Source organism: Mustela nivalis, assembly GCF_964662115.1.
Source record: "Mustela nivalis genome assembly, chromosome: 2".
Lineage (NCBI taxonomy): Eukaryota > Metazoa > Chordata > Mammalia > Carnivora > Mustelidae > Mustela > Mustela nivalis.
Genome location: NC_139021.1, coordinates 161,106,314 through 161,121,381, shown reverse-complemented (window position 1 = coordinate 161,121,381; position 15,068 = coordinate 161,106,314). Strand labels below are relative to the sequence as shown.

The 15,068-nt window shown below is 40.4% G+C and overlaps 1 protein-coding gene across 12 annotated transcripts in view; it reads right to left on the bottom strand.

Moving 5' to 3' along the window:
• Window positions 1-15,068, bottom strand: part of GBF1 (golgi brefeldin A resistant guanine nucleotide exchange factor 1) — a 127,258-nt gene that overhangs the window by 33,043 nt on the left and 79,147 nt on the right. For all 12 annotated transcript variants that reach the window (XM_082722348.1, XM_082722347.1, XM_082722338.1 and 9 more), the window contains one exon: window positions 364-495. In XM_082722348.1, the coding sequence (XP_082578474.1) occupies window positions 364-495 (132 nt within the window). The remainder of the gene's footprint in view (window positions 1-363; window positions 496-15,068) is intronic.

Here is a 15,068-nt window from a genome sequence, read left to right as displayed (position 1 = left end):
AATTTTTCTTTTAGTCACCTCTCCACTGTTTATTTTCTTAAAATAAGCATGCACCGTATTTGAAAAATAACTTTAAAAAGAAACCAAATTAAACCTCCAAGTGCACCAGGCACCATACTCTTAATTCCCTCCAAAGTATAAAGAAACCAGAGTCCCAAGGAAACCCCCACCTCCTCGGCACTCTCAAAACCTGAGTCAATTAGCATGATGAGTAACCAGTAACAGTCTTACTTCTCTCCTACAAGGAAACAGATGGCTAGGAGAAACTTTCCAGTACTACCAGCTCACTACCTAAAGCTTGACTACCCCAGGAGAGGCAGGAAATGAAGTGTTGTGGTCATCCAACAAGGACTGAGCTCTTACCTATGAGTGCATAGGACAGAAACTTGTTGACAGAGGTGAGCGCCAGTCCAGTGATAGGGCCAGTGGTATCTTCAGAGCGAATCACTTCCAGAAATGGACGGAGGAACACATTGGGCTCAATTTCTGAGAGTTCTGCAAGAAAAGAAACAGAAATGAAGGGATGCCGGGTGCCTGGGTGGCTCAGTCAGTTAATAGTCTGCCTTCGGCTCAGGTCATAATCCAAGGGTCTTGGGATTGAGTCCCACATTGGGCTGCCTGCTCAGTAGGGAGTCTGTTTCTCCAGCTGCCTCTGTCTCTTTCTCTCATGAATAAATAAATAAAATCTTTTAAAAAAGGAAAGAAATGAAGGGATGCCATCTGACAAAAGCTAGAAAAAGGCCCTTCTTGTCTGTGCCATACAGCTAGAATTCTTAGTTACTGGGTCAATCTTCCTTTCTCTGGATTACCTTAAATCAAATCACAGACACTGTATCATTTCATCTGTAAAATATTTAGTATGTAGCTCAAAAATTAAGAAGTTAAAAAAAAAAAATCCACAGTATCAGGGCACCTAGATGGCAGTCAGTTAGGCATCCAACTCTTGGTTTCAGCTCGGGTGGTGATTTTAGGAGTGTGGGGTGAAGCCCAGCATCATGCATAGCATGGAGTCTGCTTGAGATTCTCTCCCTCACTCTCCTGCCCCTCCTGCATGTGCGCTCCTAAAGCAATCAATCAATCAATCTATCTATCTATCTTAAAAAAAAAAAAACACAAACCCACAGTATCATTATCATGCTTTAAAAAGTAGCAATAGGGGTGCCTGGGTGGCTCAGCAGGTTAATCCTCTGCCTTGGGCTCGGGTCATGATCTTAGGGTCCTGAGATCAAGCCCCACATCAGGCTCTCTGCTCAGCGGGAAGCCTGCTCCCCCCACCCCAGACCCTGCCTGCTGCTCTGTCTACTTGTGATCTCTCTTTCTCTGTCAAGTAAATAAAATCTTTAAAAAAAGAAAAGTAGCAATAGGGGTACCTGGGTGGCTTGGTAAATTAAGCATGCAACTTTTTTTTTTTTTTAAGATTTTACTTATTTATTTGTCTGAGAGATAGCGAGAGACAGAGGCAGAGGGAAAAGCAGACTCCCTGCATACCAAGGAGCCCGATGAGGGACTTGATCCCAGGGCCCTTGGAGGTCTTGATCTCACGGTCTTGAGTTGAAGCCCCACATTGGCCTTTTTCTTTTCTTTTCTTTTTAGATTTTATTTGTTCATTTGAGAGAGAGAGAGAGTAGGGGGAAAGGCAGAAGGAGAGGGAGAAGCAGACTTCCCGCTGAGCTGGGAGCCTGACCTGAGGGGAGTCCGACCTGGGGGGTGCCCGACGTGGAGCTCCATAACCTGAGCCAAGGCAGACACTCAACCATCTGAGCCACCCAGGTGCCCCAAGATGGTAAATTTTGATATATATATACATATATATATCCATAATTTAAAAATTAAAAGTAATTCTTTAACAGCAGCAACTACTGTTGGATCAATTTTCCATGTCCATTTCACCACTCCTCCTGGTGACATATAGATAAACATCATCTCAAGTTGGCCAAACAGGTCCTAGGATGAGCTACTGTCCTTTATTCTGCTGTTAGGGTCAAGGTCACCTCTCTTAGAGATAAAAATGTAGCTTATTCCAGGTAGGTAAGGGAAAACCCTGAGGTTTCTAGTCCCTTGCTGAAAAATAAGCCTAAGAAGAACAAAAGGCTGCACAGTCCCTATTTTTGGAGACAGTTTGTAATCTTGGAAGGTCCTAACCACTCTGGCTTCCTTTCTGCCTGGAGCAAACCAAAGGGCTAACTGCTCTGAGATGAAGGAGCAATTCATAATCTTTATTTCACAGATGAGAAAAATAAGGCTTAGATAAACTACATGATTGGCCCCAAATCACAAAGCTAATAAGAGGCAGAGCTGGGATTTAAATGCAGTCTATATACATGGTTTCAAAACTTGTGAAACCATTACGTCTATTTTACCTAACTACCAGCACAAACTCCCAAATTTAGAAGGCTTCATTCCAGATCTAAGAAGTAATACTGCACTGGACTTGCTCTCTACCCTACTCTATAGAGTTTGTTTTCTAGAGTCTGCAATGCTTTTATTTTCCAGAGACCAGCTCACTAAAAGGCTTCCTAAATTGCCCAGAAAGATTAAGGGACATGGTCAAGGCTGCCCACCTTCAGACACAAAAGAAAGCTGGGTTTTCTAAGTACTTTCATTTTCATGCAAATGTAGGGAGCCTCCCACTCAATTCCTACCACAACCCCCTTTCAGTAAACATTCCCTGGGCCCGGCTGCTCCTCAGATTAATGCTTTAATTAATTGGCAGATTGGGTAGCATTTTCCAAGCCTGTATGTACAGTGATCACATCAGCTGTATAAAACCTGCTTCTTATCCCCCACCTACCCCCACCTAGAGATGTACAATTTGCGAGAAAAACCTTTGTGTGTGTGAGGTAGTAGAGGGTTGAGATGCAAGGAATAAAAATACTAGGAAAAACTGAAATATATCAAATACTTTTGTAAAGCATATTAAAATATATAAAGTCATCTAGTTTTGCTGCCTTAGGAACGTTAACTATTATATATGATTTGGTCTGTCACTTAAAAAATATGGTCATGGTTGGTACAGTTGAGATATAAAAGTCTAGATGGAAAAATAATCCTTAATTAAGAGGTGGGAAATGAAACATTTTCTGGGCTTTCATCCAGTTGCTGTAACTATACTTTCTTATGTCTTCCTTCATGGTGAAAGACTAGGGAAATTTCACAGCCATGGCTTGACACTTCCAGAGCCCTGTGCATTTTTTAATTTGGTAAAACCAACTCTTTCTGGCATTGTGTTCTAAAATTTTATAGAACATATATAGATTCCTGCAACCACTGTGACGGTGTGACAACAGGGCTACAGAACAGTTTCATCACCCAGAAAACTCCCTTTTGTCTCTTTGTAGTCACACCCTCCTCCCCACTCCAACCTCTGTCAACCACTAATGTATTCTCCATCACCAGTTTTATCAAGGTCATAAAATGAAATCATATAGTATGTTACTTTTGAGACTGGCTTCTTTCACTCAGCATGATGCCTTCACCTAAACTGCTGCTCAGCGGTTTGTTCCCTTTTTATTGTTGTGTGGTATTCCACAGCGTGTATGCACCACAGTTCATCCATTCACTAGTTAAAGGGCATTTGGCTTCTCCAGTTTGAGACAGTTTTGAATAAAGCTGCTATCAACGTTTGTATACAGGTTCTTGTGTGAAGAACAGCAGTTTGCATTTCTCTAGGATAGACACTCAGGAGGGGGATTTCTGGGTCAAAGGGTAAGTATATGTTTAGCTTTGTAAGAAACTGCCAAACTGTTTTCCAGAGTTTCTGTGTCACTTTGCAGTCCCACCAGCAATGAGAATTCTGGTTTCTCCATGTCCTCTCCGGCACTTGGTATTTTCAGTATTTTTATTTAAGCCATCCTCATAGGCAGGTAATGATATCTTCTGTGTGGTTTAAATCTGCATTTCCCCAATGGCTAGTGACACTGAACATCTTTTTTATGTGCTTATTTGCCATCCATGTATCCTTTTTGGTCGACGTGTCTGTGTCTGTTCAAGTCTTGACCCCGTTTTTTAAGTTGAATTGTTTTCTTACTGTTGAGTTTAGAGACTTCTTTATTTATTCTGGATTCAGTCTTTTATTGGCAATTCAATGATATACAAATATTTTCTCCCAGTCTGTAGCTTGTCTTTTCAGTCTCTTAACGGTATCTCTCATAGAACAGACATTTTTACTTTTGATGAAGTCTGGTATATCAATTTTTTTCTTTAGTGCATTGTGTTTTTGGTGTCGTATCTAAGTACTCTTTGCCTAATCCCAGGCTATGAAGATTTTTCCTATGTTTTCCTCTGAAAGATATAAAGGTTTATGCTTTTTTTTTTTTTACATCTGTGATCTATTTTGAGTTAATTTTTCTTTTCTTTTCTTTCTTTCTTTTTTTTTTTTTTTTAAGATTTTATTTGTCAGAGAGAGAGAGGGAGAGAGAGCAAGCACAGGCAGACAGAATGACGGGCAGAGAGAGAGGGAGAAGCGGGCTTCCTGCCAAGCAAGGAGCCTGATTTGGGACTCGATCCCAGGATGCTGGGATCATGACCTGAGCCGAAGGCAGCTGCTTAACCAACTGAGCCACCCAGGCATCCCTGAGTTAATTTTTCTATAATGTGTGAGGTTTGCATGGATGTTCTCCCCCTCCCTATATGGATGTTTAATTGTTCCAACAACATTTATTGAAAAAAAATCTTTCCTCACTGAATTGTCATTGGACTTTGCCAATCATTAACTGGCCTTATTTTTATAAGTATATTGTGGGTTCTCTGTTTCATTGATCTGTGTGTCTAACTCTCTGAACTTAAACTATCTTAATTAATTATATTCGAAGTCTTAAAATCAGGTGATGTAATCCCTCCAACTTTATTATTTTTCAATACTGCTATCAGCATTCCAGTTCCTTTGCCTTTCCATTTCAACATAAATTTGTCTATATTTACAAAAAATCTTGCTGGGAATTTGACAGGAATTGCACTGAGTCTATAAATTAGTTTGGGAAGAAATGCCATCTTTACAAAGTTGTGACTCTCAATCCATGGACATGGTAGTCTCTCTATATATTCTTCATTCCTTTCACCACTGTATTATAGTTTTTAGCATATAGATTCTGTATGTTTTGTTAGATGTATATTTTATTTGGTATGTTTGTAAATGGTATTATGTATCAATTTCAGTTTCCAAAAGTTCATTTTTAGTATATAGAAATGTGACTGATTTTTTTGTTGTTGTTTTAAATCACAATATTTATTGTGACCAATCATTGAAATCCTTAAGAAGAACTGGATGCTGCGACAGTGGCCCTCTTGGGCTTGGGTGTTATTCCTTCATGGAATCCATGCCTAAATCTGCAGTATGCAATTTTGGGGTGCTTCATTCAACCAGGTGGGAGTTCGTTTTTGTTTTGTTCTGCTTTTAAGATTTATTTATTTATTTGAGAGAGAGCGAGAGCACGTGCAAGAGAACACATGCATGAGGGGAGTGGGAGGAGAGGGAGAGAGAAACTAAAGCAGACTCCACACTGAGTGTTGAGCCCAGTGCAGGGCTCAATTTCATCACCACAAGATCACAACCTGAGCCAAAAGCAAGAGTTGGACGCTTAACTGAAGGCACCACTAGGTGCCTTGTATTTCGTCTTTTAGCCTTGGCACTCTAGTTATACTTCTCTTCTGCTTGGCAGAATTGCCACATTTGCCATAGGCTGACTTCTGACGGTGGCAGGCCTTAGAGCCACAGTGGCAACACAATGTGTGCATCTTCCTGAGACCCTTTCCAAATGCTACTCCCTTCATCATTTCATTTGTGCAGCCAAGACCAAAGAGACGAAATGTGACTGATTTTTGTGTGTTGACCTTATATCCTGTGACCTTATGAAACTCACTTATTAGTTCTAGGATTTTTTGTTTTTGTTTTTGCAGATTCCTTAGGATTGTCTACAGGAACAATTATATGATCTGCAAACAGTTTTATTTCTTCCTTTCCAATTACATGCCACTTGGTGGGACTTCCAGTGCTATGAAAGTGGACATTTTTCTTGCTATCAATTTTAGAGTAAATGCATTCAGTGTTTCACCTAAAGTATGATGTTAGTCGTAAGTATTTTTGTAAATCTTTATTATCATGAGTGGATTTTATATTTTATCAAATGCCTTTTCACCATCAATTGATATGATCAAGTGATTTTCCCTTTTTAGAATGTTAATATGGTAGATTAACTGATTTTCAGATAATGACTCATCCTTGCATTCCTAGGATTAAAATTCACTTAGTCTCAGTGTATTATTCTTTTACTATATTGGTAGAGTCTATTTGCCAGTCTTCTGCTTCATAAGGTGAAAGAGCTCACTATGGCATGAGAGGCCTGAAGTTGGCAGGGGTGATATCATATAGAGGTTTGGACAACGTCCCACAGAAAACTCTCTGGAGGCTCTGGATGTGGTCCCTGTACAGTATATAATCCAGTCAATGGACCAGGGATCATCAGTCTCCCTACTTCTCACTACTACCAATGGCCGGCATAAGAGACCCAAGCTCATCTGTCAAATTAGGTAGTTAGAATCTATGACGGCTAGAATACACTCCTTCTGGCAAGTCTATTCTGTGTATCAGTGCTTTATGGAGACTTAGTGATGGCAAACTAGAAGAGCTGGACTTTTTAAAAAAGATTTTATTTTTAAGTATTCTCTATACTCAATGTGCAGCTTGAACTCACAACCCTGTGATCAACAGCCACACGCTCCACCAGCTGAGCCTGCCAGATGCCCCAGAGCTGGAGTTTTTAATTAGCCCACCAGGAACCTTCACTATCACCCTCATACCCATACCCCTAAAAAAGAGAATTGTGATATATAAAATTAACTTTTCCAAGCATCTGGTCTAGGCAGAATTGGAGTTTTGCTCTCTAGGTTCAACTGGTGATTGCTAGGAGCATCAGAGACACTCTAACAGGAACACCACTGTGCAGCTTTTAGTGGTGGTAGGGGTTCAGATATGGCAGGAGAGACTGAACTACTAGCAGGGTACCACTAGTGAGACATTTCTAATTTAACAGGTACCTCTTTGTAAACACGCTTAAAACAAAACAAAACCAAAAAAAACAGCCCTGGAATTTCAATTCAAAAATTCTGTTAAGATCTTCAGATGGTCCTCTAAAACAGTGCTTCTCAAACAGTCTGTGGTTAGGGCCAATTTATTTTTTCCTTTATGTCAATCCACTGCAGACCACCATTTTATAAACTACAATAAAGGCATGCCTGGGTGGCTCAGTCGTTAAGCATCTGCCTTTGGCTCATGATCCCAGGGTCCTGGGATCAAGGCCCACGTCAGGCTCCTTGCTCGGCAGGAAGCCCTCTCCCACACCCTCTGCTTGTGTTCCCTCTCTCACTGTCTATCTAATAAATAAAATCTTTAAAAAATAAAAATAAAAAATCTATAATAAAATGAACTGCTAGAGAATGAAATTATAAAAACAAAGATATAAATCCATTTTATTATTAGAATTAATATATAAAAATACTGTCAAGATGTTATAAAAATTTCTAAATGCTTTCCCTCAATTTCTATACACATTTCATCATGTACTAAGCACAAGTTTGTGAACCCAAAATGGTTTATAGATTATACTTTGAGTAACAGTGCTCTAGAAAAATAAAGCCAAATTTTCAACTGGTCATTCCAGAAAATCCTTCAGATCCTAGGATATTATGGCTAAGATAGGCCCTAAAAATAATTTACAAATGAGATAATTTGGATTTAGAAAGCTTGGGGTGCTGGGGTGGCTCAGATGGTTAAGCCTCTGCCTTCAGCTCAGGTCATGATCTCCGGGTTCTGGAATCCAGCCCCTTGTTGGGCTCCCAGCTCAGCGGGGAGTCTGCTTCTCTCCCTCCCTCTGCCTCTCACCCTGCTTGTGCTTTGTTTCTCTCTCTCTCTCTCTCTCTCTCTCTCAAATGAATAAATAAAAACTTTAAAAAACAAAAAAAGATTGAGAAAGGTTAAGTAATTTGTAAAATGCTAGAAAGTCAGTTAGTACTGGAACCAGGACTAGAAGTTGAGGGTTCTAGGTGAAAACATAGGCTTTTGAATTGGATTTAGATTCCAGTTGGGCAACTTAATGGCTGTGTAATAGATACTAAATTTTTAAAAGCCTGTGTTTTATCATCTGTAAAATAGGTCTTAAAGAATTAAAATAAATTATATTTTAAAATAACAGCAGCTAACATTTATTAAGCATATGCTAATGTGTCAGGCACTGTGCTCAGCAATTCACATAAATTATCTCATTTAATGCATGTAAAATACATTGTACAATGCAAGGAATAGAGCAAATGTATAAAATATAAGTAAGATAGTATTTTTCTAGTTTTTTAGTTCTGGGTCCCAGTCCAGGGTTCTTAATACTATAAGTTATTTTAAGTTCAGTTTACTTTTTTAAAAGATTTTATTTATTTTAGAAAGAGAAATAGCACAAGCACACAAGTAGAGGCAGGAGCAGAGGGAGAGAGACAAGCCGACTCCACTGTGAGTATGGAACCCGATGCAGGGCTCGACGCAGGGCTCAAACCCATGACCCTGAGATCATGACCTGAGCTGAAATTAAAAGTTGGACACTCAACCGAATGCGCCACTCAGGTGCCCCAATTCAGTTTTCTCCCTCCCTCCCTTCTTTTTCTTTCTTTTTTAAAGATTTTACTTATTTATTTGTCAGAGAGAGAGACTGAGAGAGCAAAGCAGTGGGAGGATCAGAGAGAGGGAGAAGCAGGCTCCTGGCCAAGCAAGGAGTCTGATGCAGGACTTGATCCCAGAACCCTGGGATCATGACCTGAGCCGAAGGCGGACACTTAACAACTGAGGCACCCAGGCATTCCTCAGTTTTATTTCTTAAGATCTAAGTAAATATCAAAAACTTCAAAGGTAAGCCTTCTATCTTTGGTTACTAAACTACTAAAAGAGATAAAAATTAAGGATAGATACCAAGATAACTAGTGGTTGTTATTTATGTATGGTGCAATGTGGGATAGCCCCTTTAATTTGAGAATTTCAGCTTTCTCCAAGGTATGTATAGTTATCAGAGAAAGGAAGAGGCTTCCCTTTTTTAAACAAATGAGTGAAATACTCATCCTCTTTTTAGAAGAGATAAAAATAACAATAATAATAGCAGCTACTATTTATTACCTTGTGCCAGCCCATGTGCTAAGCACCTTATATATCTTATTTCTTCATAATTATCCTCATTTTGAAAATGAAAATGAGACTGAGAAAGTAGATCTACCCACCAGCTAACAAGTGGTGGAAATGAGAATCAAATCCAGGTTCACGTGACTCCTAAATCTGTGGTCCTAGCTATTCAACTCCACTGCTTCTTATGAAGCCAGAATAAAAAAGTTTCTGGTGTTCTGCCTCCTGGCTCAGTCTGCCTGGCAAATGAGATTCAATTGTCTAGATCTTCTTCAGAAGAGTGAGAAAAGCTGTCTGAGTCCTTCAGGGGAAGGTGCCATGATGCTGCTCATAGTAAGCAGGCTGAATAATTCCACAACCAAGGAGACATCTGACACCGCTGCCAAGCAGCCAAAATTCCCGCCCTGGAAGGCTGTCAACTTCAAGGTACAAACAGTCCAGTAAACAGAGAGTGCAGATCAGGTAGAGGGGTACTCTGAAGGTGACTGGTTCATGTTCCAAGATGGGATGGAAAAAAAAGGAAGGAGTATAAGGAGGGGAAATGCAACTCCTCATTGAAGAAAAAACACGGGATCCTTCTAGGACTAGGCCACCTGCTTCTAAAACCAAATTTGAGTCCTACTTCTGGCTAATCAGTGCTGAATAAGAACAATTACAACAAGAATTATTAAACTGATTTTGGAGAAGCTCATGAACCACTTCAACACCAAGCAAAGGGAAACCCTTTAGAGATGTCTTGTGATGTTCCCCTCATACTCTGTTCAACAGCAGTGAGCAGGTGGTTCAACTCCCTATATTTCGATATTAAAACAGAGAAGTCTCAGTTCGGGCTGGCATCAGTCTGAGAATCTGCAGATGTCCCCCAAGTCTCTTGTCTTTCTAGATGATGAGCTGACCTGTCCAAAAGGGAATGAATCCTGACACTGTTTTCTCTTTTTACGTCAGAGCTGCCACCCTCACTGATAAACTATGCCAAAGGTCTCAACATGTGGCATCAAGCACTGCCTTTAGACAAAAGGGAACACTCTCTTCTTAGCCTATAGGGGAACAGTCACTATCCTCCCACGAGGTTGGGGTTCTCCAGCCTGCAGCAGCCTTTTCTCATTTGGCCAGCATGGGGCTGGCACATTCCTGAGCCAAAATGCACACATAAGCTGCTTTCCCTGGTAGTGAAGCTCTTCACTCCTGAGTGACTCTTGTCAGGGGCGGTTGGGCATTCTCAATTGGATTACGCTGACAAGGAAAAAGGCCTGTGGTATATTATTTCAACACCATTTGGCCTCAGAAATGCCTGTCTCGACCCTTTTGCCCTCAGAGCCTACTTCTCCCTTCTTGCTTTCTAGAGGGTCACCAGCCTGCTCCCATCCTTGCTCTTCATCCTTCAAATACTGGCTCATGTTCCTGGAGACAGAATATCATCATTTGCAAGATGGATCATGTATATAACAGACTAATAAATCAGAGCATGATATAAACAAAAGTCAAGTTCATTTACCCCTCCTGATATTTCTGTATTAAGAGACACAGAACAAAATTATTTGAACATAAAAAACTTTCTGGTTTTTGGCTTTTCTGTTTACGCCTGGACATTTTATTTTAAGAAAAAAGGTCAGGTCCTCATATTCTACTTCTCTAACTATGTTATACCCAGGAATATTTTTGGTAAAAGTCAGAGTAAGATTGGGAATGATCTCAGAATTTGTGAGATACTGTTAAGTTCAGTAGGAAGAAGCTGTACTCTTTGTGGTCACTAGAGGACATCGAGAGTAGTGGTCCAAAGGATGAGCAAAACTAAACTTTGGTAAAGCCAGAAGCCTCTGAAGTATCTGCCACACCTGTCATGCCTCTATTTCCAAATTTCAAATGGGTACGTGGGAATTTAGGCTTGACTTGAGGAACTGACTTGAAGGAATACTGACAAGGGGCAGCTTGCAGAGAAATTTATTCCCTTCCAAGCTTAAGGGTAAAACCCAGATAAGACTTTGCAACCTTGCTCTATATAAGAGGAGAAATAAAATAAAGAAATGCACTTGGCCCAGTCTTGGCCCATCACAGGCAAACACTTCCCTTCTCTGGCCCATAGATTCCTCATCCACAGAGTTTTCCTTAGGGAAGGTGGTGGTGGTGGTGGTAGTTTAACTAAATTCTTTAAGGCTCCTTTAGATTCCTAAAACTTATAAAATGCAAAATACAGTTTGGGAATAAGTGCACATGAATGCAGACAGTCTGTTACAAAGGAAGCCTGGGGGAAAATCAAACCCAGTTTGTTTCTCTAAGCTCCTGACGGTAGGTCCTCTTTTCTTAGCTATCACCTAAAGTTCCCAGATCTGTCTGAAATGCCTAGTTTCTCAAGGCACCTTTAGATTTGGGAGGGGGGCTGATTATCTTTGATATTATGACCCTTAAGAAACAAAATATGATGATGGGTTAATCGCTACCACATCTAGGTACAATGTGAATCCATGGGCCTGCAGTAGAAGATAACAGTACCAACCACTTACACTAAGAAAGGCAAATTATTTCTAACACTTGATCCTTCAAAAAAAACTCTTTAAGGGGTGCCTGGGTGGCTCAGTTGGTTGGGCAACTGCCTTCAGCTCAGGTCATGATCCTGGAGTCCTAGGATTGAGTCCTGCTTTGAGCTCCCTGCTCAGTGGAGAATCTGCTTCTCCCTCTGACTTTCCCCCTTCTCGTGCTCTCTCTTTCAAATAAATAAATAAAATCTTAAAAACAAAAACCAAAAAACCTCTTTAGGACTATTCATATTTTAGGCCAATCCTAGCCCTCAGTGGCCAACCCAACCTCAATAGCCAGTTTAGCTTGTTGCCAGGAGCTGCTATCTACCACCCTTATAAGAAGAATCCTATTTCACTGCAAAGGACAACCACCTTAATTTGACTCAGACATCAGAAACAGCTACACAGATTACTAAGCATAACTGTTACACATAGATTATTTTATCCTCCCAATAACTCTGAGAAACAGTATTACTGTTCCATTTTACAGATAAAGAAACCAAGACTCAGGCACCTTAACAGTCCAGTCAGTTAAGCGTCTGACTCTTGATTTCGGCTCAGGTCATAATCTCAGGGTGGTGAGATCAAGCACTCAGTCAGGCTCAGCATTGCTGAGTGTGGAGCCGCTTAAGATTCTTTCTCTCTCCTCCTCCCCTGCTTGCTCTCTCTTTTAAGGAAGGAAGGAAGGAAGGAAGGAAGGAAGGAAGGAAGGAAAGAAAGAAAGAAAGAAAGAAATGAATAAATAAATCAAGGCACTAGGAGGTTAAGAGACTTGCCCAAGATCACACAATAAATGAAAGAGCCAGAATTTAGAGCCAGGTCTTTTCTAGCTTCCAAAGTCTGTACTCTTTTTTTCTTTTTTTTTAGATTTTATTTATTTATTTATTTGACATAGAGAGACACAGTGAGAGAGGGAACACAAGCAGGGGGAGTGGGAGAGGGAGAAGCAGGCCTCCCACTGAGCAGGGAGAGGGGCTCGATCCCAGGACCTTGGGATCATGACCCAATCCCAAGGCAGACACTTAATGACTGAGCCACCCGGGTGCCCCCAAAGTCCATACTCTTAAACACTGTATTATGTTCTTTAATATTATACCATGCTATTGCTGTTACAGGTTTACTACTAGATATATTTATAAACTGCATGAATTGGATGGCAAATAAAAATTTAAAACTCAACTATCCTGGAATTGAAGTTTCTTCTCTACCTTTCCTCCTCCTATCCAATGACTAAACACTGTTAGCTATTGATTTTAGTACTGCCACACGAATTAAGCATCAGGTTTGCCCAGGTTGCCTCCTAATCCAAAAGGAAGAGTGAAGCCCCTTTAACAAGGCTGGCAGGGCTAAATGAGGCCCAAAGGGACTGGCCTCAAATGTACTGCAGAGGCCGGAGGACAGACTGATCCATCTGTCTTATTGAGAGCAAAGTTTGATGTGTATCAACTCTATAAACACCAGTTTTCTCCTTCTAGAGGAAATTGGCACATATTGAAAGGAAAGCAATTAGGTTGTAACGTACAGGCAAAAGCCAGAGCTGCTCTGGTCCTTCACTCTGCCTTGCTGTTTTCTGCATACATTGTACAAGACCAAGCCCAAACTTAAGCAGGCAATTTGAAAGCCCAGGAGAAATTAAAAACTTCTGTTGCTATACTTTAAAAGAGAACAATTCACCCCAACTTTATGCAGTCATTACACTTGGAGCAACTTTTTCAATCCAAATTCTTCTCCCAGTCTTGTAAAAAGTTCCAGTGTTTGATGGCAGCAAGAAGAGAAGACAATTACAGGTTTATTATCAATTACCACCCTGTCAGGTCTCCTCTAGGGGCCCTGAATGGGAAGTAAAAGGAAATAAAAAAGAACTAAATTCTTAACTGACATTAGCAAAGTCTACAGATATGGAAAAGACCAAAGGGTCAACAGCCAAAACTTTTGGAGAAGAATCAGAGAGTCTCAAAGAGTATCAATTACAGGACTGGTAGCAGTCTTTCCCTGTCCCTTAAGTGTACAGAATCCTATTTATTCATTTTTCTCCAACAGCTGAAAATGGTTTCTATGGCAGCAGATCATAAATTCTTAGTGACATTAAGACTAAGGAATCTTATTCTGCCTCAGATCCCCTTTCTCCTAATGGGCTCAAGAACTGGAGAATAATGTACACTTCCCATTTTACAGATGGGGAAAATAAAGACATGAAACATGTAATTATAAGAGTCAGGACAAGTATTCTAACCACTTGCCATTGCTGTCTCTAAAGATATGTTGCTGGGGGCGCTGGGTGGCTCAGTCACTGAGCGTCTGCCTTCGGCTCGGGTCATGGTCCGGAGGTCCTGGGATTGAGCCCCGAGTCGGGCTCCCTGCTCAGTGGGAAGCCTGCTTCTCACTTTCCCACTCCCCCATCCTTGTGTTTCCTCTCTCGCTGTCTCTCTATCAAATGAATAAAAAAAAAAAAAAAAAAAAAAGACATGTTTGTAAGCTGGAGAATGAAAAAGAACATTTTTGGAAACAGCCGTACTCTGAGAAGTCACATTTTTTGTTCTGAAAGGTACCCAGGGAACCTTTAACACAGCTGAATCTGGAGGAGCAATCTTGAAAGAATTGGGAAACAACCATGTTCAGAAAACATGGGACAGAACCCGAGTTCAGCCAACACCTGTTTCCCCAACAATATCTGTCTATCTATCTGTCTCTTGTTTTATCCCAACTGCACACAATACAAAAGCTGCATTATTCTGGTAAAGTTGCATTCCAGCTCAGAGTGCACAGTTAATGTTTTTTACAGCCCACATGCCTTCCTGTGATGGATGGCCACTTTATAATGAAATACTTTATGCTCAATCAACTCACAAATAATAAGTGTTCCATTACATGGCATTAAAAATAAACCCAAAATCAGAAAGACTCAGAAAGAAATAAAGAACAGGAGTACAAGGGTGATTCCTGGGAAGAAAGGAGGAACCCAAGAAAGAATCCTCTGTAACTCCTTCATTTCTAAAGAAGGCAAAGTCCTAAGGAGAATTTGGTCTAAAGAAGGCATTAATTTCAACAGATGATGTTGGAACAAATGGACATCCATAAACAAAAGAACCCAACCACCTGCCAAACCAACCAACCAAACAAAAAAACCTCCATGCAAACCTCACACATTACAGAAAAATTAAAATAGATCACAGATGTAAAAAAAAAAAAAAGCGTAAACCTTTATATCTTTCAGAGGAAGACATAAGAAAAATCTTCATAGCCTGGGATTAGGCAAAGAGTACTTAGATACGACACCAAAAACACAACGCACTAAAGAAAAAAATTGATATACCAGACTTCATCAAAAGTAAAAATGTCTGTTCTATGAGAGATACCGTTAAGAGACTGAAAAGACAAGCTACAGACTGGGAGAAAATATT